Consider the following 21,857-nt stretch of genomic DNA (forward strand, 5'->3'; position numbering starts at 1 on the left):
TGATAATATAACTTATTTTGTGTAATAAACAACTGCAAGGATAGATGATTACAACAAATTGATGACTAATACATAAAAGTAATACATAGATGAATAATGATGATGAGTTATGATGCGTAATCATGGGAACAAGCGGGTTTACAAACAGGAGCAGCTGATTAGCATTAGAAAAGCTGAAATAATACCTCAACTGAAGCCAATTGTACTAAATGCACTAAATGTGCACTGTTACAAGAATGTTTTTCTTTCTATTGTTTTCTATTATTTTAAGTTAAGCAGGACAGAGTTCTTTTAAAGAAAGATTTACTTATATTCTCAAAAGTTAAGCATGACAGGCTTCTGTTTAAGAAGGAGACCTGTTTTATTGTGTTAATGTTGTCATTTTGAGCTAAAAATAAATGGCTAAATGATCATTTGTTTCACATGTGTTCATATCACAAAGAATACACATCTACTTAAATCAAATTCAAGTCAAAGGGTTAAAAAAAATAATTTCACACACAAAAAAAGAGCTAGAAAATTCACCACACTGGGAAGAGTGAAGACAACTGGGTCGCCCGGCCCTGGCCACGAGGTGTCCCTTATTTATTTTTCAGGGAGTTGGCAACCCTATGTGTGGCAGACTTGCGTTTCAGGAGCTGCTACCAACAAACCAGCAAATAAACACCAAATGTGTCATCTGTGACACTTGTGAGGTTATCTCAAAACACACTCTGTCTGTCTTGATGCTGTTGAACAACAAAATGTTTAAAAATGTCAGGAGTTTACAGGGTGATATTCTCATGCGCCACAGCAAATGTTCTCATGAGCCACAGCAAACGCCGATGTTGTTCACAGGCAGTGTTGGGACTAACGTGTTATTAAGTAACGCGTTACAGTAACTACGTTATTATTGTGGTAACGAGCACGGTAACTAGTTATTATGCCAAAACCGGGAACGCGTTACTCGTTACTAGAGCAGGGCGATATGGCCAAAAATATTTATCACGATATATATTTGCAAATTTGCGATAACGATATAACTGACGATATAATTGATGCGAGACAAAATACAACTCCACAACATTACTAGCGCAAAATACAACCTTCCATTTATTTTCACTTAAACAAGAAGCTGGTTTTTATGTACATTAAAGCTTTATCAAAATGTAACAGTGCCAATGCAAATTCCTTGCTGAAAGTTTAACCAAAAGGCATTTCCAGTAGAAATGGGCTGACATATCCTGAGCATAACCATGTATAATATCCACTGAAGTTAAAAAGAGGTGCTTTGCAACATTAAACTGCAGTGTGCAGTACGCATTTTTCGGACCATAAGGTGCACAGGATTATAAGGCACATTAAGCGAAACAAAGCAGTCAGATAAATCAAACTTTATTAAACTCATTCTTCTTGCTTTCTCCACTTCTGTACCATTGATTCATTAATGTTGAATTCTCTGGCAGCTGCTCTATTCCCATGTTGTTGCAGTATATTAATAACTAACCTCGTATTGTGGATGGATTATCTCAGTTGTTCTCCTGACTGAAGTTTGGTCCGTTTACAGCATCCTGCCATGCGATTGCATTTGTTTCTAACCATGAGGAACCTTCACGTTAACTTTTATAAGTGGAAAAGTGTTAGTGTTCGTCCTCCAGCTTCACTGTTTATGTTATGCTAACATAGCTGTGTCGCTAGCGATCACGTAGCACATCATTATATACCAGCTAGCCCAACTTCAGTAACCCTACAAACGTCACTGCTGTTTAGTTTCCTGTCTTCATTTATGTTGGAAGTGATAGCAGAGCTGTACGTTTGATTTTTTTCAGAAATCTCTCCGTCAGAACATGCAATATCATGCTTAGGTAACTAGCGAAACTAGCGAGCTAACTTCCGCTAGCTTCCTGCTAACTTCTAACTCCGTTAAATGTAATAACTTTTGTTTTCATGGATGCCTGGAAGTTAAACTTCATAGTTTCACCTGGTAAAGCAGCAATGCTGATCGTTTTATTAAAGATGAAAGAATTTAGACAGTTTTTAACTCTCAGTGATGCTGCAGTGTTGTTTGACCTGAAGCATACAGAGTTTAGGACCCAGATTACTCCCAGATTTAAGAGCATCTTAGTTCGACAAATATGACAATAACGACGGCCGCTTGCATGTTCTGCAAAAAAATGTGCTTTGTCGTGTATCTGACGGACAAACACCAAACCAGTTCCACATCACTGAAGTTGCACCATTTTTACAAACCAATTCTGGTTCATCTGTTTCACTCAACAATCGGCCACGTGTGTATGAAAACAAAGGCACTGCGCATGCGCGTTTTACTCCCATTCTATTGCGATATTTCATTTTCCTATCGTTGCCTAACATTATACCGGTATTACCGTGAACGGTATAATATGGCCCAGCCCTACTCGTTACAAATCAAATCAAATCAAATCACTTTTATTGTCACATCACATGTGCAGGTACATTGGTACAGTACATGTGAGTGAAATTCTTGTGTGCGAGCTTCACAAGCAGCAGAGTTGTGCAAAATACAATAATGTAAACAAGCAAAATACAAGAATGGCTACATCTGAAACTAATAAATATATGTACAATATATAATAGTATATGCATTTCTGGATGTGTATACTAAATATTTTTCTACGTGTGTGTGTGTATACACATATTTTACAAATTAAATAGAGTAAACAAAATATACAGAGTTACATATAAAAATATACAGAGTTACTGGGATTTAGATAGGCTCGTTATTCGTTACTTCGTGTGGTGGCTATTGCGGCGCTTCCACAGATTCAATAACATTAGCAAGTTGTGGAAGCCAGCAGGTGGATGAAGGAAAAGGGAGGCAAGAGGAGAGACCCGAAGCGGCCGCTGGTCCGAGAGTGCCAGGTGAACTGAACTTCAGGTAAGAAGTTATAACCTGCAGTCCATCTGGGTCAGATATGAACCAAGTTTAGGTGGAGTTTATTTTCGTTATGCTGACTTTTTCGTACTGAGTGCTAGCTAGCATGACGGAGTTTCTATACATCTGGGTGGGTGCTATGTTACTGATGTTGAACTTTATTTTGAACTTTATTTTGTTAATTATTAGAGTTGCCAACCGTCCCGTAAAAAACGGAATCGTCTCATATTCAGAGAAAATATCATGCGTTTCGTATTGAGGTGAAAAGGAACACAGTTTGTCCCGGACTTCAGCTACAATGAAAAAAGACACAAAGCTGGAGTTATTCTGTCGTTACGCTGCACAGCTGCCTCTTCTTCTCTCATCCTCTCACCCTCCCTCTCCTGTTTCTACTTCAATCATGAAACTGATCAATGATCAGCTGATCGGCTTTTCTCTCTTGTTTATTTATCGCCCACTTCGCGCCAGAAAGAGGAAACCAGCGGATGTTGCGCTAAACAACAGCAGCACGTTTGATCAGCTGTTGTTAGAATTTGTTTAATATTAATTTCTAGTATCAGCTGATGTTTGCTGGAGCCACAGCTGTAAAGCTGCTGGTCATGATATCGGTTTGGTTATGTGATGAGAGGGAAACATGAAGATGAAACCAGGAGATGTCCTTACTGGATCATCAGAGCTGAAGAGGTGATGGAGAAACAGGTTTACCTTTTAGGTGACATGAATGAGTTGAAGGGAAGTTATGAACTGTTTCTGAGAGACAAATAACACCAGGATCCTTTTCTAAGTAGCTGACAGCTGGTAACTGTGCAGGGGCAGGTCTAGCAAAGTGTTGCCAGGGGTCCATGTAGGGCATTAAAAGGGAAAGGGGGGCAGAAGGAAATACTTTCTTATTCTCATTTAAAATGTCTCACTTTTAAAAAAATAATTATCTGAGTCTTGCAACAAACGATTGATAGATTGATGCATATATACCATCAAAACAGTGTACATCACTGTCACAACAGTGTTTATTTTCATTCAAAGGCTTTATGATTTTTCCTATAATGGTGAGCCGGTCTCTAGTCAAAATGCCCAGGACGATTTTTTTTGTCCCAGTCCACCTCTGTATGCAGCTCATCTGCAGTCTGGTGTTACCTACATCTTCCTATTCAGAAGGCAGAATTTCCGAGTTCTGAGTACAATCGAAAGCACCTCGACTGCAGTTTTTGTGTTGGATGTAAAAATAGAATAGAATAGAATAGAATTCAACTTTATTGTCATTGCACATGCACAGGTACAGGGCAACGAAATGCAGTTTGCATCCATCCAGAAGTGCTTTAGTGATATAGATATATTACAATATATATTAGCAATAATATAGATATGTGAGTATATTACAGAAATGGGTCTATTATGGTATGTCATAATGTACACGGTATGAAGTATGTTGTGAATATTCTATAACTATAAGTATGTACAGGCTGTAGTGAGTACAAGCTATGTACAGGATATGAACAGGATATAAATATGAAAAACTATACAGAATATGAAATAAATAACTTTACAGAAATCTGAGATATACAGTTATACAGAAATGGGAACTATGCAAGTTGTAAACAGTTGTAGGGTTAAGAATTATCGAATGTACAGAATGATTATTTACACAGAGCTATACAGTAGTGCAGTTAAGATAAGTGAGATATAATTCCTACAGAGGCTATATAAAGTGCTAGTGGTTGTGAGTGGTGGTTCAGTCCATGTTATTATTGTGTGTTTGAGGGTATAGTTGTCCATTGTGGGTGTGTGTATGTTCAGTCCATGAGTTAACGTGGGTCAGATGTCAGGAGGCAGAGTTCAGGAGTCTGACAGCTGTGGGGAAGAAGCTGTTCCGGTACCTGGTGGTCTTAGTCCAGAGGCTGCTGTAGCGCCTCCCAGAGGGCAGGAGGGTGAAGAGTCCATGTGATGGGTGACTGGGGTCTTTGATGATTTTCCCAGCCCCTTTCAGACACCGCTTCCTGTAGATGTCTTTTATGGCAGGAAGTGGTGCTCCGGCGATGCGCTGGGCAGTTTTCACGACCCTCTGCAACGCCTTCCGGTCCGAGGCAGAGCAGTTCCCGTACCAGACTGTTATACAGTTGGTCAGGATGCTCTCGATGGTGCAGCGATAGAAGTTCACCAGGATGTCTGAGGACAGGTGGTTCTTCCTCAGAGTCCTCAAGAAGAAGAGGCGCTGGTGAGCCTTCTTGACCAGCTTGGAGCAGTTGGTCGTCCAGGTGAGATCCTCAGAGATGTGGACTCCCAGGAACTTGAAGCTGCTCACACGCTCCACAGCCATCCCCTTAATGTGGATGGGTGGATGTGGGTCAGCATTCCTCCTGTAGTCCACGATGAGCTCCTTGGTCTTCTCGGTGTTAAGCAGCAGGTTGTTTCTGTCGCACCACTCAGCCAGACGATCCACCTCCTCCCTGTAGGCGGCCTCATCGTTGTCACTGATGAGGCCAATCACCGTGGTGTCATCTGCAAATTTAGTGATGGTGTTGGAACCATCAGCAGGTCTGCAGTCGTGGGTGAAGAGGGAGTAGAGGAAAGGGCTCATCACACAGCCTTGTGGTACACCGGTGTTCATCGTGATGGTAGATGAGCAGCGGTTATCCAGCCGGACATGTTGGGGGCGGTTGGTCAGGAAGTCCAGTAACCATTTGCAGATGAGGGAACTGATGCCCAGGTCTGTCAGTTTCCTGATGAGTTGTGAGGGGTGGATTGTATTGAATGCTGAACTGAAGTCTATAAACAGCATTCTGGCGTAGGTGTTGTTGTTGTCCAGGTGTGAGAGGACAGAGTGCAGTGCGATGGAGACTGCATCCTCTGTGCTCCTGTTCTGGCGGTATGCGAATTGGTGGGGGTCCAGGGTGGGGGGGAGACAGGATTTGAAGTGTGCTAGGACCAGCTGCTCTAAGCACTTAGTGATGATGGGGGTGAGTGCTACTGGGCGGTAGTCATTGAGGCAAGATGGGTTGGAGTTTTTGGGTATCGGGACGATGGAGGTGGATTTGAAGCAGGCCGGTACCACAGCGTGGGCCAAGGACAGATTGAATATGTCTGTGAGCACTCCTGCAAGCTCCCCAGAACACGCTCTGAGAACACGCCCGGGGATGCCATCAGGACCTGCAGCCTTGTGGGGCTGCAGGTCCTGAGCAGGCTAGGATAGAATCAGGCGTGGGATTTCTCTCGTGGAAATGTGCACATTATTTTTTCCTTTCTATTGGTAGGTGGCACAGTGCACTTGTGGCAAGTAAGCAAGCTAGAAGACTGGCAATCTTGCTGGGTATCCAGTTACGGAAGCAACACATTAACAAGAGAATTCTGAGTAAAACCAAAGTTACTTTCCCTAGTAACTAGTTACTCTGAAAGTAACGAGTAACTTGAAGTAACTGAGTTACTTTTGATAGAAGTAACTAGTAATGTGACTAAGTTACTAATTTAAAGTAACTTACCCAACACTGTTCACAGGACAGACACAGTAAACGATCGGGAGACTCTTGTCGTCGTTATCGTTCCCCTCCTACGTTTTTATTACTCCGATTTCAGAGAGCGACTCGAATCAACCAGTAGCACCTCTGGCCACCTGACTTCTCCTGAAAACAGAAACACACCGTCTGCAGTGAAAGGCAAAAGGAGCCGCCCGCAAAAAAGGCAAATTCCACTTGCTACTCTGGAGTTGTCACCGATAAGCTACTCCATAAACAGAACACAGTTCTGCTGCATCACACATTAGGATGTTTGTTCTAATTTTCTATGACCTCAGCGCATTGAAAATAAAATTAAAAGCCAACAAAGAGCAATATGAATTTCTTTAGAACTTACCAGAATAAAAATGTCAGGAGCACACCAACAAAAATGGTGGCAGAGAGCTCGATATCAACTCGTCTCACCGCTGCTATCCAAGCCTGACGTCTTCGTCTGGTAACATGAGATCCCTCGCGTTGCTTCCAGGAGGGGAAACGATAAAAAGAGAGCCCATTTTCTAGCTTATTCCCTTCCCGATCGTGCGATCTAAAACTGCAACCGACAACACGGCAAGTATGAGCCATAGTTGATGTTTCCCTGTGCTTTAGATCTTGTAGCCCTTTGTTTGGCCTACTAAGATGGCGGCTCGACCAAAAATCGTGACCACGCCCCCTCCCGTGACATCACACACTAATCAGGAAATCAGCTCAGGTGCTTTGAATAAATTAACTAAAATCAGGACAGTCTCAACTAGTGATGGGATTTCCGGCTCTTTTTAGAGAGCCGGCTCTTTCGGCTCCGAACCGGCTCTTTCGGCTCCGAACCGGCTCTTCGGGTTGTTTTGTTGCTTTAATTAATTTATTATTAACAATAATATGAAATTATGCACAAAAGGAATTACTAACGTAAAAAAAAAGTGGTTTTAGTTATATATGTTTATATATAAATATATGCGGTGGCCCCTAGAGACAAAACACGTACAAACTTCAAAACACAATTCTAGCATGAACTGAACTTCCAAAGCAGAGCTACTAGATCACTTAAATTACACAATTGAAAGCATGTGTGTATTGTTTCTGTATTTATACACAGGCACTCATATATATTCAAATTATTTTAAAAAAAAGTTCATTTACCTGTTACTACCACACACCAAATCCGGTCGTTGGTACTTGCTGGTTTGTGTAGCCACAAGATAACAAAAGCTCAACACTGCGCCCAGCATCCTGGAGCACTTCTGTTGTCTTTTGTACGTGTTTTGAGTTTTTATGTGCTTCGGAGTTTTTATGTGCTTCTGAGTTTTTACGTGCTTCGGAGTTTTTACGTCTTTTGGAGTTTTTACGTGTTTTGGAGTTTGTACGTGTTTTTATGTGTTTTGGAGTTTGTACATGCTTCAGAGTTCGTACGTGATTTGAAGTTTGTATGTGCTTTGTCTCTAGGGGCCACCTTAAATATACTTTTATTTATTCACTCCACATAAAATGTAATAAATAAATCATATAATACAAAAATCAACTATTCACATTTCAACTTTTAACTATTTAAATTTTCAGCTTTTTCCTTTTACAAATTTAAAGTGAAACAACACAAAACACTGTAAACCACAACACAAATATAAATTAAAATATGAAAACAAAAGAAGGTGCATATTCTCTGTCATAGGGGCCTGCATGAATAAACTTTCTGAATCCTTTATCATCTGCAACCGAAAATAGTTGTGGATGATTACTATACCTTTCTAATGTGACGTTGTTGTCCCTGGCTCTCTTTCTCTCTCTCTTCCTCTGGGTCTGTCGCTGTGCTACTGAGTGTATTTACCGCCCCTCCCCCCTCTGCCCAGCATAAAGCACAAGGCTCGCGTGCGGAGTGAAGCGGAAAAAAAGTGCGAGAGAGAGGCTGAGAGAAAGAAAAAAAAAAAACCCACGTGACGGCTCGCGATAAGGAGCCGGCTCGCGTCGTTCACGTCAATGAGCCGGCTCTAAGAGCCATTTCGTTCGAGAATGACCCATCACTAGTCTCAACAGCCTGTACTACTGTGTTGAGTGAGTGTTAGAGAACTACTAGATAAACTTTCCTTTATCATGAGAAATCTGGGTTCATCAGTCTGAGCAGACTGTCAGCAGATTTAGAGGGACAGGTGCTGCTAGGGCGAGACAGACGTCTCTCACGGAGTCCTTTAGTGCTGCAGGCAGGCAAGGTGTTCAAATAGTGCACAACTTCAGTTTTTTTTATTTCTATATGATGAATTCTGCATTATTAAGTGATAAGAACAAGTAATCTGATGTCCTGTAATCATTATGACACTATAATTTGAGATACAATAAAAGATACAATAAATAAAAAAAGTTTTTGTACAAAGTATCAGTATCAGATCAGTATCATCAATACTACCCTGAATTTTATTTGGTATCGGATCGGAAAGGTCGTCCATCTTCCTCTTTATATTGTTTATTGGCAAACAGCATGGTGCATTACCGCCATCAACTGGTGTGGAGTGGGGACTGAAATGTCAACAAATAATTCAAATGAGTGTGCCTTAAAAAATAAATGGCCAGATAACTTTCACTTCCCTACTTCTTACGAAATAAATCAACCAACTTTCCTATCACCGAGCTTTTTGGTCAACTGTCTTCTTTCAGCATCAGCTCAGTTCAGTTCATTTTTATTTCAAACATGTACATTCAGAATCATTAAAAAATACCATTCCAGTTTTTTGTTTGAAAAGGAGTAGGCAGAATTATTTGGCTCTACCCCCTCACGTTTTACCTCTCACTCATTTAATTTTCTTTTAGTCTTAAATTAAACAACATATAAAGCAAAAGAAAAACAAAACAAACTTACATACATAAAACAAAAACAAGAAAGTAAATTTGCAGATTCACAATTTATGAAAAAATAAAAAAAGAACACCACTACCGTCCTGGGTTAACCTTGTTTGCTTCATTCTAATATTTGTTTAAAATTTGTTTTTTTATATTCTATTTATCTATTTCCATAATTTAACTCCTGCTATTGAGATAGACATAATTTTAAAAGTTGTTCTAGCACTTTGTATTTTTAAATTCCATTAACAATGTAAGGTATACTCACCTTCTTTTTCTAGAAACAATTTACAAATTTATTTTGGAAACATTTTATTTCTTACTTTATGTATTATTGGCCCTGCTTTAAACTTCACCAAGTCTTGGAATTTAAAAGCTTGCATTTTGAGAAAGAGTGCATTTGTATGGTCCCTGTACCCCACATTATTTATTAATCTAATGGCCCTTTTCTGTATTATAGTTATTTTTTGTGTATTACTTTTATGTGTTTCCCCAGACCTCTACACAGTAGCTCCTATATGCACAGTGCTTTCTGATCCAAGATTTGCTTTGCTATCCCCAGGACGGCAATGCCCGTGCCAATTTCCCTGGCTGGAAGAGTGTTCAATGCTTGCTCCTTCCCTATGCAGTCAGCAGGTCAACTGGACCAGCAGAGAGATGCAGCAGGACTGGATGCTGCTGTCTACACCGGCTCACTCACATACCCCATACCCACCCCTGTTGCTTGTCATGTGTGTTTTTTAATGGCGCAAAGATCCATGAAGATCCATGTGCTTTTTGTGCTGAGGAGTTTTTGTTTTCTGTTCTCAAACTGATGGGTAGAGTTCTCTTTTTTTCTCCTCCTCTCCCCTATTGTGTTGCACATTTCATTGCTTATTTTTCTAAAAGCTACCTGTTCTGACCTGTCTGCCCAATGTGATGTTTGTGTAATGTATGTATGGTCGGAAGGGGTCCAATTTTACTAAGTCCAATTTTAAGTGATAAATAAAGGCTCGTTCATTCATTTGATCTGTGACATTTGTGACACGGCCCATCACTCTTATTGCTCTTGGACAGTAAAATATTTAATACTGTCGTGAGTTTACCTGGTGTTGTTCTCATGCACGAGTTGACCACATAAATGTCACCATGCTGATGCTGTTTACAGAACAGCAAAAGTCAACGATCTGGTGAATCTTGTCTACGTTATCATTCCCCTCTGATTTCTGTGATTTAGCCTCATGACTAAAGCGTGCAGTTTACTCTGTGTGCACTCAAACTAGCTCCAAGTGCCATAGCCTACAGCCAGATTAATTTGTGACACATGTCTGGTTCTATCACCATGTTGGACTTCCAGTTCCAACATGGTGATAGAATGTTTGTATGTTTATATGCTTTATATATTCTGAGGTAAGTTGATCTATGGTGTTACATCATATTGTATAAGGATGTTACGTGTTTGTATACTTTCTGCCCAGTTTGACCCATTTAGCAGAAGTCAGCCTGTTTAAGGCTCTAATATCTATTCTGTATGACTTAAATGTAAAAATCATTTTATGGTTGATATAATCCAAACTGAACAGTTCATTGTTGAATTATAATTATAATCCCATAGTTTAACAACAGCATTTAATTTACTGGATTTTCTTTGTATGAAGCTTTTATTTATTTGTTTGTTTAAGAATCTTTTAAAAACATAAAAGGACCAAAGTTCAGGTTGACATCTAACCTTTGGCACATAATAGGTGACCCTGTCAGTTGTAGACTCACCACTTAGTCATTGTCAGCCAAAACCAACTGTGGCTGATAGAAAGTAGAGAGTAATCCTTGACATCGAGCCTTAACATTGCTTATTTTCTGTAATCTAAAAACAATTAAACCATTACTCAGGCCTGTCCACGAATGAGTCCTTTTCTATGAGTGATTCAAATCATCTTGGTGTTTTTGTATTTGGAAGAATTTAGGAAGACAGACTGTTTTGCATAGAGTTACAAAGACTCTGTTTGACCATGCAAATAATCCATGAGGGGAAATTTAAAACAGCTAGTGTTTGTGGGCCAGTTTATACTCACCAGAAACAACTAATGCACATCTGTATCTCTGCGGATCCACAATGTTCTTCATACAGCTATTTGTCATGAGCGTGTTTCATTCCTGTTTAGGAGAGAATGGTCTCCTACGTGTATACTATCCTGGGAATATCATCATTGGAGGACTTTTCCCCATTCACTTAAAAACCAATAGGACTGACACTTCTGGACCTCTCTTCTGTCAGGAGTAAGTACTGCCTTAGTTCATCAGCTCATTACTGTGAATAAATGAATGATGAATTTAATCTGTATTCTGTCCATTTTTGCAGCTATGACATACAAATGTTCCTCCGTAGTCAAGTGATGATATACGCCATCAGAGAACTCAACCTACCTAACATCACGATAGGATACGACATCTATGACACTTGTGGAGATGTTGGCCTCGCCTTGAGAGCAACTCTCCAGCTGCTGAAGAATCAGTCAGACCCGCAAAGCTGTTTAGTGCCAGCAGATGCTCAGTCCAAGTTACCTGAACCCAAAACCAAGGTTGTGATTGGTGAGAGGACCTCAGAAGCATCGATAGCTGTTGCACGACTTGTTGCTCTGTCTTCAGTTGCCCAGGTTTGTTTTTTCTTTATCTGATACTGCCTTACAAACCTCGGAAATATGAGAATCTAACCTGGTATGAATATTGGTGAATTTACCTATTTTATGTCTTTTAACAGATTAGTTATGGATCGACTAGTGAGGTGCTCAGCAGGAAGTACAAGTTCCCTACATTTCTACGAACAGTGCCTAGTGATGAATATCAGACGAGGGGTATGGTTGAGCTGGTGAAGACATTTTATTGGCAAACAGTGATTATTGTGGGAAGTGATGATGAGTACGGGAAGTATGGTAGTGATAGCCTTGTGAAAACTTTCAGCAAAACCAATATCTGCATTGAATTTGTTCACATCTTGTCTGCTGATTTTAATATAAATGGTGCTAAGACCCAAACTGAGCTGACTGAACTACTGGAAAAAATCAAAAACTCCTCCGCTGAAGCCATCATCCTCTTCACAAAGGAGATTAATGTTGAAATCATCCTGAAAGAAGCGATTAAACATAAATTCAACAGAACTTGGATTGCAAGTGATACATGGTCTAGCTCTCCAAAGATCTTTGCAATTCCAGACATCCAACTTGCCGGACAAGTTTTTGGGTTCATATTTAAGCAGATTGAGGTGCCTGGCTTTAAAGACTACGTCATGTCGATTTTTAATGGAACTCAAAAAAACGCCTTTGTCGAATATTACCTGACGCAGCATCCACTTTGTTCAAATCAGTCTGAAGAAGTAAAAGTAAATAATTGCTCGCTAAACTATCAGCTGGAATCTAATCAATGTCTGGGAACAAGCTTCTTGGCTAATTGCATTGACAAGGAAGAATCTTACAATATCTATTTAGCTGTTCAAGTCATTGGTGAGGGGCTCAGACACTTGCTTAAGTGTGATGACCATCATTGTGAACGTAGCTCCAAATTCACAGCATCAGAGGTACAGGAAAGATGTTTTTTAATTGTTTTGTTGTTGTTGTTGTTGTTTTGCTGTTGATTAATTTAAGACATTTACCAAGTTTTTTATGTCAAAGTATAATACTTGGACCAGGAGTTGATGACCTTGGCTTAAAATATAATATAACTGTGACAGCTTGCCCTGTTTTTGTGTGTAATGTTTTAATAATTTCTCATTTTATGGGTAATGTCTTCATGGTGTAGGATTGCGCAAGTCATCACTTCCAACACGGAAACAGTCCAACACATACCCCCTTAAAAGTTCTCTTTATTCTTTGTATTTTGTACAGTTTAAGCAAGTGTCTTGGTTGATTTATGTTCATATTGTTTCCACAGCTTCTCTCAGAAATCCAGAAAGTAAACTTTACTGTGGGAACCACACATATCTTTTTTAATAGTGATGGAGATCCCAGTTTGGGATATGATATTGTATACTGGAATATGTCTGAATTCAACAAGGGTGTACAAATACAAACTATTGGAGAATACCTTCCGAATGGAAAAATTACAAAAGTCCCAGAGTCTCTTGTACACTTGATAAATCAGACGGTGAGATGAAATTTCAACATTCATTTATTACCCATAATAATTTATGAGCATCATGTATGTGTACTGTTTCCTCCATAGGGCTCAGCATATAACTGTGCGAAAACATGTGATCCAGGACAAGAACTAACGGAGAGAAAAATCTGTTGTAAAGTTTGCGTTTCATGTGCTGATGGCACGTTTTCCCCTGGAAACGGTAAGTCTTTTATTACAAATATTGATAAAGTTCAATTATACAGGCAAAAATTGATTGTATGCACTTCAGCAGCTCATTCTGATAGTAATGTAGCAAACAAATATTATTTAGTGACAGCTGAAGAGTTTATTTCCATATTAAGTTTTAGATAAGAAAGTTTTTGCTGAAAAAATTCAAATATGAAAGCTAATTCAAACAGAAAATTAGTATTTCAACTTAATGTGGGCAAGTTATACGAAATAGTTTATTCTGGCAATGGCAACTTTATTTAGATTTAACACTTCTTTACATCTAAACTTAATGCATTTAACAGAAGACAAAAATATTTAAAAAAAAACATGTAAGTTTACAATCCCTTAAGGTGGCAAAAGCAACAAAATATAATTTTTAAAAAAACAAACAAAACAAAACATACCAAAATAAAAAACACTTAATAAGCGTGGATAAAAAAGGTCTGTTTTCAAATCTATTGACAGATGATCAAAAGGCAGCTTGTTCCAAAGAAAGGATAACAATAACTTAAAACAACTTTAGCATACTTGTATGTAGATGTATTTCTGCGAACACTTAAATCTCATAAAATAAATGGCAAAGATTAAATAATACATATTAAACTAAAAAATTTGACATCATGTTAAGGTAGATACACTTTACAAAATCTGACTGAAAACCTTGTAATGCACCTGTTTTACACTTACAGTCATGTGAAAAAGAGATGCTTCTTGTTTGATTTTCTGGAGTTGTTTTTTGACTGTCACTGACATGGAGCTCAGGAATTTAAAAAGTTTATATACTAAAAATGTAATAACTGTTGTACTTATTAGATGAACACATATTAGACGCATATACTCTTGTCTGTCTTCTCTCCCAAAATATCCAAAGCCAGTTTTGCATTAATTTGCAAATATCCTCTGATCTCTCACGCTGCTGCTCTGTGATAATGTAGTTTGGCCCTTCCACACGTAAAAGCACATTTTTCTTAATGCAGGGGTTTCCCCCCTTGCTCCTTATCAAATTATTTTAATCTTTACATTGAGTCAGAAAATATTTTCCTCTTCCCTTATGCTATTTATGTTTGTATTTCCTCTGCAGGTTCAGCATGCAAGAGCTGCACTGACTACCAATATTCAATTCCTGAACAGAGGGATCAGTGTTTCAACAAAACGGATGAATTTCTCCTCTGGACCGATCCCTTCTCAGTCATTATCAGCTCCCTTGCAGTCGTCGGGATCATTACTACCGTTGTGTTTGCTGTTCTGTTTGCAGTATATTTTAAAACTCCCATTGTAAATGCAGTTGGAGGTTATTTGTGTTTTCTGGAGCTTTTTTCCTTGGTGGCTGGCTTCTGTCTTACATTCACCTTCATAGGCAAACCTACTGAGAAGATTCACTGTGTAGGTGTGCCTCTCTTTGGTGTATCCTTCACCGTTTGTATCTCTTGCATTCTAGCTAACTTGCTTCAGATCTTGGTAGCTTTCAACTTTAACCTTAACGTAGGGTCTTGGGTAAAGAAGCTGAATAAGCCGCTGTTGGTAGTTACTATTGTCTCTGGGATCCAGCTGGCCCTGTCTGTCTCATGGCTGATCGTAAATCCACCAATTCCTAAAGAGATGCCAGGGAAAGAGACCATTCTGCAGCAGTGTGAGACACAATCCCTTGAATACTTTATAGCAATGTTAGCCTACAACGCTTTCTTGGGCTTTATTTGTTTGGTGTTCGCATTCAAAGGTAAACAGTTGCCGGATTTGTACAAAAATGCATCTTTAATCACCATCAGTATGCTGCTGTTTGTGGTCATCTGGATTATCTTCCTCCCAATTTATCTGACCTTAACAGGGAAGTACAAACCTGCCGTACAAAGTGCAGCCATCCTCACTTCATGCTTCAGCGTTCTCGGCTGTCACTTGGCTCCCAAGTGTCATATTATGTTGTTCAGGAAAGAGCTTAATCATGAGAGCGCCATCACTGAGTACATTAGGAAGCATTATGAACGGAAGGGCATATCTGTGGTGCAGTCATAGACTCACACTTTCATGTAGGAGTTATAAATAATACTGATCTGCAAAAGAATCTGTCCTCCTATGATGAAATCATGACTTTCTTGGTTGGATGGAAATAAAGTATTTCATCTCATTCACATACACGGGAGTTTTCACTGTGTAGGCCAATAAAATGCTGCAGAACTAAAAAAAAAACCTCAAACAGTTGTTTTTTTTTACTAGTTGTTAGATATATAGTCATATACATCTAGTAGAAAAACTTTAGGTTTGGTAACTTTGGGTGAAGAAATCATAGCTCTTAAAATCTGCTAACATGGATGAGTTTGTATAGTTGCCATTTTATAGGCTAAATGTATAGTTTTAATCCTATTTTCCTTAAAAATCCAAAATAAATTCAAATTTGTGCACTTAATTGTTTTCTACAATCATTAAAGATGTATGCTGTGCAATCGCAAGGAACTGTTTAAAGAAATAATGAAAAGTGCATTGCCATGATGTTCAAATATTTATATAAACACACGTGTGTTTAGTCCTTAACAAATTTGTTAGACCACCACCCAATGTAAGTTCTCTAGCATATTGAGACTATCTCTCCACACAGTTACATATTCCATATGTACAGGTACGATCCCCATTGGTCATGGCGTGTGGATATTTCTCTTAGACACTCCGCACGCCCCACAGCTCACACATAAAACAGCTGCGCAACACGTAAAAATGGCCAACTTCCTGAAAAAGACAATGTTGACTCATACTGTTAAACTGGTGGGTGGGAGGGGGCAGTGGAGTTTCAGGGGATCATCCTCTATCACTACTCCTATTAACTGCATGCAAAGTTAAAGTAAAACTCTTCCCCCCCCTCAGCCACTAAATGGTTTTTCATTTATATTTGTGCAAAAGGAGAAGAAAACGACAAACACTAAGGTGGGTCATTTATTTATTTAAAAAAATACAAAACTTCAGTTTCCATAGGAAAGCGTTATGAATATGCATTCCCATCTCTTTCATATCCATTTCAAATGTATAGTTAAAACACTGCTTCTGCTCATTAATACGATAACTGGAAAACAAATTAAATTTAACAAAAAAAAAAAAAGAGGAGAAGGGCAGTCTGCTTTGAGTCCCTGTGCTCAAGTGTTAATCTTTAAGATTGATGTTGACTTTTGGGTAGTCTCTGAAGTCTGTTGTGTATATACATTATATATGCTGTTTCAACATGCAGAGTATGATTCATGCATATATCATGCCATGTGAGTCATATTCAAAATGTATACAGGAAATACAGGTTATAGTCAAAATCTACAGAGAAGCTTTGATAGAACAAGCACTAAATAACTGCTGACAAATAAATAAGCTTTGTCATCTTGAGGATTAACACTCTTGGGGTGGGGGGTATGTTCTTTACAGGAGTCGAGATCATGGAAAACTTAAATAATATAGCAGCCACTTTTGAGGAATTTAAAACCACACACCATTGCCTCTGTGCAAGTTACCAGCTGAGGATGTTCCTTCAGCTGTAGACAGAACAGCAGTTTAACAAAAGGGTGCACATTCCCTGACTTCTTATAAATATAATAAATAAATGAGAACTTGATATTGAATACTAAAAATCCAGATTGAATTTGAGTACTACAGAAAGAAGGCTACCAGAGGGCTCACTTAAGATAAAGGAGACAGAAATTCATTTCCCCCAGTTAACCCACAAAAAGATATATTTAATAAAACATAATTACCACACAAAACAGTGCACCAAATCGAAGCCTCTGGATCTTTAATAAATCTGCCTTCTTACACTGTGCTGTCAAGTCTGCTCAAAAAATTTGTTTCCAAATCAGGTTCCAGTGCTGCAAGTCCATACAAATTCCCTCCCTATACTATTCCAGTTTAAATAGGTTCATTGTGAACTACAGTACTCAAGCGCTTACAGACTCTGCTGGGAAACCTACAGCAGCAAATTCAAGTACAGAGCTTTGCACTGTACCTGGAACCAACAGAGACACAGAGTGTGATTCAGCCTCATTTCATTCAGGATTGATCTCGAGCTTCCATAAAGAACTGAAATGTCTGCGACACATCCCTCTCATTCTGTTAAGTAACTGGCCTGGAAAAGTTCACATACAGTGCTTAAAAAGTTTAGAGCACCATCCAGTGGAAGGTTTATGCCACAGCTGCCCTAATTAATACTAGTGCAAGTGCCAAAGATAATTTGTTTCTGTAATGTTTCATCTACCAGTATGTGTAATCTGTTTAATCAAAATATTTAATGCCAAGAGGTAATTATTGCCATCATGGAGCAGAAGGGAAAAAAATAAAAAATAAAAAGGCTATATTGTTAAAATGACAAATGTCAGTCATTCACTTGAATTCCTGAACGGAAAGGTTTCAGTGGTTAAATATTAGGTTTGATTACCTCGGACTCAGACTGGCACGGTGGAATCTGCCTGATAAATGTGACAGTAAGGATCTGTGCTTGGTTTTTATGACTAGTGGTGTGATAAATTTGTTAAGCACTGTACATTTTAGGTAACAGGGAAGAAAAACAAGAAAATAAAACTCCTTATACACAGAACCCTTGTCCATAAACTGATGCTAAATGTGACAAACATACTGCATATTTAAATCACATGGGCCTGGCAAGGCTCAGCAGACAGATCCAAGCTGCTCTCTCTGCCACAACAGGCAGGCACTTCAAACAGGTATGACTCTTCTGCAGGTGCTGGGATGCCCTGTGAACAGATCTGCTGCACAAGTTTCCTGAAAGACAATAATAAATGTTACATTAAAGCTGCAAAATTTCCCTCTTATGAATCATTTAGCCACACTTTGAGCCCTTGTGATACCGACTCACCAGGTAGGACGTGACATGACGTAGTGAATGTCGGGTCTCTGGAAGCCGTTGAAGGTGGAGGCTGCCGCCACTGTGTAGGCGCCCATGTTCTCAAACACCAACCAGTCGCCCACCTGCATGTCAGGCAGGCTACACTGCTCGACAATGCGGTCCAGACCGTCACATGTTGGGCCCCAGATGCTGCAGGGGTACATCACTTCATCTGGCTTTGGCTTCTAAAACAGGAATATACATGTGTTACACAGGTTTCACCTTTTTTATATTTAAAGATTAACTAATGCCTTTTTATATACCTTATGCAGGGTTGGCAGACAGTGAGCGTGGTCATAAAGAATGCAATTGAAAGATCCATACACTCCATCGTTGACATAGTACATAAGAGTCCTGTCACTGGTCCCTTCATCTTCCTCTGTGGAGGTAAAATTAATTTCATCACATCAGTATAACCAGTAAGAAACTTTTTTTTTTTTTTTTTATAAAATCAAAGGATGATGCTAGTAGAAAGCATAATCTTTACCATCAGAGGCAAACTCCTCATCCATGATGACTTTCTTGGCAATGATGTTCACAACCAGTGTGTAAGCAGAGGCCACATAGAAGCGCCCAGGCTCGGCAATTATGTTAACACCACAGTCAACAGGAAAATACTTATCCAGGGCTGGGTTGATTACTCCTGTGATCTAAGAGAAGTATCCACATCTACATGTTAAACTTTTGCATTTTCTGAATATGACATTTAAAAAAAGTTCAAATGCATAAATGTGACCCATACCATTTATTATAATAAAGCAGTTACCTCTTCAAATTTAAGCTCTGTATTGTCTGACCCAGGAAAACCACCTCCAATGTCCAGGAGATCCATGTTGAAGCCCAACTCAGCCTAGAGTTCACAACAAACAGGGTTAAGTTGGCTTTATAAAAATCCACATAATTGCAGCTGTGTGTGCATTTCAGTCAAAACCTACCCCTGTATCAAACACACAGCGTGCATCTGCGATAGCCTGGGTATAGGTTTCCGGGTCGGTGCAGCCACTGCCAACATGGAAGCTGACACCAATCACGTCAAGCCCCAGCTCTTTGGCACGCTCCAAGAGACCTCGACAAGCTTTGAGAGGGGCCCCAAACTTCACGCTCAGACGGCAAACTGCCTTCGAGTCATCTGTGGCAATACGGAGAACCAACCTGAACACAAAGAGTTAAGAGGTGAGAAATAAATAAACAAAGACAAAGACTCTTTGTTGGAGACAGAAAAAGTCTTACTTGGCATTGTCATGGCAGCGCGCCACCTTCATGAGTTCCACCTCACTATCAAAGGTCATCATCTGGACCCCGTGGGCAGATGCATATTTTATCTGAGAAACCTGCTTGCAGGGGTTAGCATAGATTATTCTGCTTGGATCGACTCCCAGAGACTGAACCAGCTGAATCTCCGTCTAGAGGGCAGCAAAGTCAACAATGAGACAGTGCCAACTTAAAAATACAAGCTGCCAATGCAATTTCAGCTAATCTTCAGGAGTGCTTTGTACTGCATTGTTGTGAGATCATCTAATGCTATGAAAGCAGTTTCAAAGCCTACCTTGCTTGCACAGTCAAAGCCTGTTCCGAGGGTCGCCAGTGTCATCACCACAGCCCGGCCGTCGTTGCATTTGACAGCATAGAAAGGTCTAACACGAGGCAAAGCCCGAGCCCAGCGCAGGTGTTTCTTTACCACGTCCCCCAAGTCGCAGACATAAAAGGCATCCCTGTCATCCTGTAACAGGTGGGGAAAATAAAAAATAAAAATCAATACATGATTAATTACACAATAAACTAGACTGTACTTTTAATATTAGTGCATCAGTGCCAGCACAGGATGCTTACCGTCATGGACGACTCATTGATCTTCTGCTCAACAATGTCACGAGCAGAGAAACCCTCATCGAGGAAAGACAAGTCAAAGTCAGTGGGCGTGGCAGTGTTCATGGTTGCAAGAAGTCCTTTAGAATGGTCACTGGTGAACTGGAAAAAAGAAACTATACTGAGATTACATGCCACTTTGAGAACACCATGTCCTCTATGTTTTCAGTTACTAAAGTCCCCTTCATATTCCACAGATGAGTAATAAGATAAGATAACCTTTATTAGTCCCACGTGTGGGAAATTTGTTTTGTTACAGCAGTGGACAGTGCAAAGTTACATTAAAAAAAATTAGGAAAAAAAAATTCTCAAAGCACCAAGTGAACAGGTGTTTTTGATACAATATTATCTGAAAGTCATGCCCAGATGACAACGCAGTGTTTCAAATAACCAGATGTGGAACACTTACTTTGATATGAAAGAAATGGAATTTGGTGTTGTTGTCACTCAGGTGCAGAGAAGCCAAGGTGGCTCACCAGTGAAGTTAAACCCTTTCAAATAAGACTCAAGGCCAGGGCCTGCTGAGTAGCCAGTGTGTGATTTCCTTGAGTGAAGATTCTGCAAACAGGAGCAGTTGACAGTTTAACAAAAAGCTCATTAATGAAATGATGACACTTCAGTTTAACACATGACTACCAGTTATTCTATTAAAACTAGCATTTCTGAGACTTCAGGCATGTTTAAAATACACGCACTTAACTTTAGTCTCTAATGGCACTGGGGTTTCATAATTCAGGATATTGCACAGGAAAAAGTCATTCAAAGAAAAGAGTGTTCCGCCTATTCAAGAATTTACCCAATTACAAAAACGTCCCTGCTCTAAGTTACATGAAGAGCACGAAAAGTAGCCAATCAGTGACTAACATTTAACGCCGACGTCACTATACCGGTTCCGCTTAGCCACATTCGTGCCATGAGGCAATTTTTGGTTACCATTAACTAACGCGCTTTGTTACATGAATAACAGGCAAGACAGTTTAACTTTACTCACCTAAAGTCTCGCAACCAAACATAAAGGACCCAAAAAAAAAAAAACATCCATCACAAGCCAACCTCTCGGAGGGTACTTTTATTGTTCAGGCACACACACAAAAAGGATAATGCTAACAAGCTAACCACCCCATCTGTTTCGCTGGCCACGTAGTGCTGTTTGTTAACACTCTAAGATCCACAGCAACACAGTTTGGAATTAAACCAACATTTCAATTACTATAAAATAACATAGGAATACATAACATGTCAAAACTGTTCATGTGTTCGCGACAACTAAAAAAACCCTGCCATTTAATCTAAGCTAAAGACTATTTAGTCAAAGAAAAAAAAAGACTTCCATTGAAGGATAATTCACCAAAAGACCCTTACTTACCTTAAAAAGCATTTACAAAGAGTTTGTCCATTAGACCCAAAAGCTGGGATAAAAAAAAGAAATAAAGCAGTTCCCCTTTACGACGAAGCTCGTTGCCAGAAGCGCAACCTCTCAAATACAGATGGAACTGAGTGTAAGCCGGCACGAGAGCCCGGCAGTATTTATAGAGCGCGCGTTTCCGCGGCAACGCAGCCAGCTGGAACCGGCCTCGCATCCACATAGGAACCGGTTTAGTCT

The 21,857-nt window shown here is 39.5% G+C and overlaps 2 protein-coding genes across 2 annotated transcripts; one reads left to right on the top strand and one right to left on the bottom strand.

Moving 5' to 3' along the window:
• Nucleotides 1–11,278: 11,278 nt before the first annotated feature.
• On the top strand, nucleotides 11,279–15,531 carry LOC146612007 (G protein-coupled receptor family C group 6 member A-like). The gene is made up of 6 exons (XM_085343593.1): nucleotides 11,279–11,457; nucleotides 11,540–11,834; nucleotides 11,939–12,751; nucleotides 13,105–13,317; nucleotides 13,396–13,510; nucleotides 14,603–15,531. Exons 1-6 carry the CDS (start codon nucleotides 11,294–11,296, stop codon nucleotides 15,529–15,531), a joined length of 2,529 nt encoding a protein of 842 aa, XP_085199719.1. The 5' UTR covers nucleotides 11,279–11,293.
• A 1,094-nt stretch (nucleotides 15,532–16,625) lies between these two features.
• odc1 (ornithine decarboxylase 1) lies at nucleotides 16,626–21,735 on the bottom strand. The gene is made up of 11 exons (XM_085379244.1): nucleotides 21,621–21,735; nucleotides 20,664–20,812; nucleotides 20,219–20,356; nucleotides 19,935–20,108; nucleotides 19,619–19,791; nucleotides 19,324–19,540; nucleotides 19,155–19,238; nucleotides 18,876–19,038; nucleotides 18,652–18,767; nucleotides 18,359–18,573; nucleotides 16,626–18,264 (listed from the first exon to the last, which is right to left on the bottom strand). The coding sequence occupies exons 3-11, from the start codon at nucleotides 20,318–20,320 to the stop codon at nucleotides 18,126–18,128; spliced, it is 1,383 nt and encodes a 460-aa protein (XP_085235370.1). The 5' UTR covers nucleotides 20,321–20,356; nucleotides 20,664–20,812; nucleotides 21,621–21,735; the 3' UTR covers nucleotides 16,626–18,125.
• Between the last annotated feature and the right edge of the window lie 122 nt (nucleotides 21,736–21,857).

This window comes from Diplotaxodon limnothrissa, linkage group LG19, assembly GCF_057381915.1.
Source record: "Diplotaxodon limnothrissa isolate DT_005_m linkage group LG19, D_limnothrissa_male_GT1.1, whole genome shotgun sequence".
NCBI lineage: Eukaryota > Metazoa > Chordata > Actinopteri > Cichliformes > Cichlidae > Diplotaxodon > Diplotaxodon limnothrissa.

Coding starts and splice junctions, on each gene's coding strand:
- LOC146612007 (XM_085343593.1), top strand. CDS start 11,294: ATGTTCTTCATACAGCTATTTGTCATGAGCGTGTTTCATTCCTGTTTA. Junction 13,318..13,395: donor TACACTTGATAAATCAGACG/GTGAGATGAAAT, acceptor TTTCCTCCATAG/GGCTCAGCATATAACTGTGC. Junction 13,511..14,602: donor CACGTTTTCCCCTGGAAACG/GTAAGTCTTTTA, acceptor TTTCCTCTGCAG/GTTCAGCATGCAAGAGCTGC.
- odc1 (XM_085379244.1), bottom strand. CDS start 20,320: ATGAACACTGCCACGCCCACTGACTTTGACTTGTCTTTCCTCGATGAG. Junction 20,109..20,218: donor TCAATGAGTCGTCCATGACG/GTAAGCATCCTG, acceptor CACCTGTTACAG/GATGACAGGGATGCCTTTTA. Junction 18,768..18,875: donor TGAGGAGTTTGCCTCTGATG/GTAAAGATTATG, acceptor TTACCTCCACAG/AGGAAGATGAAGGGACCAGT.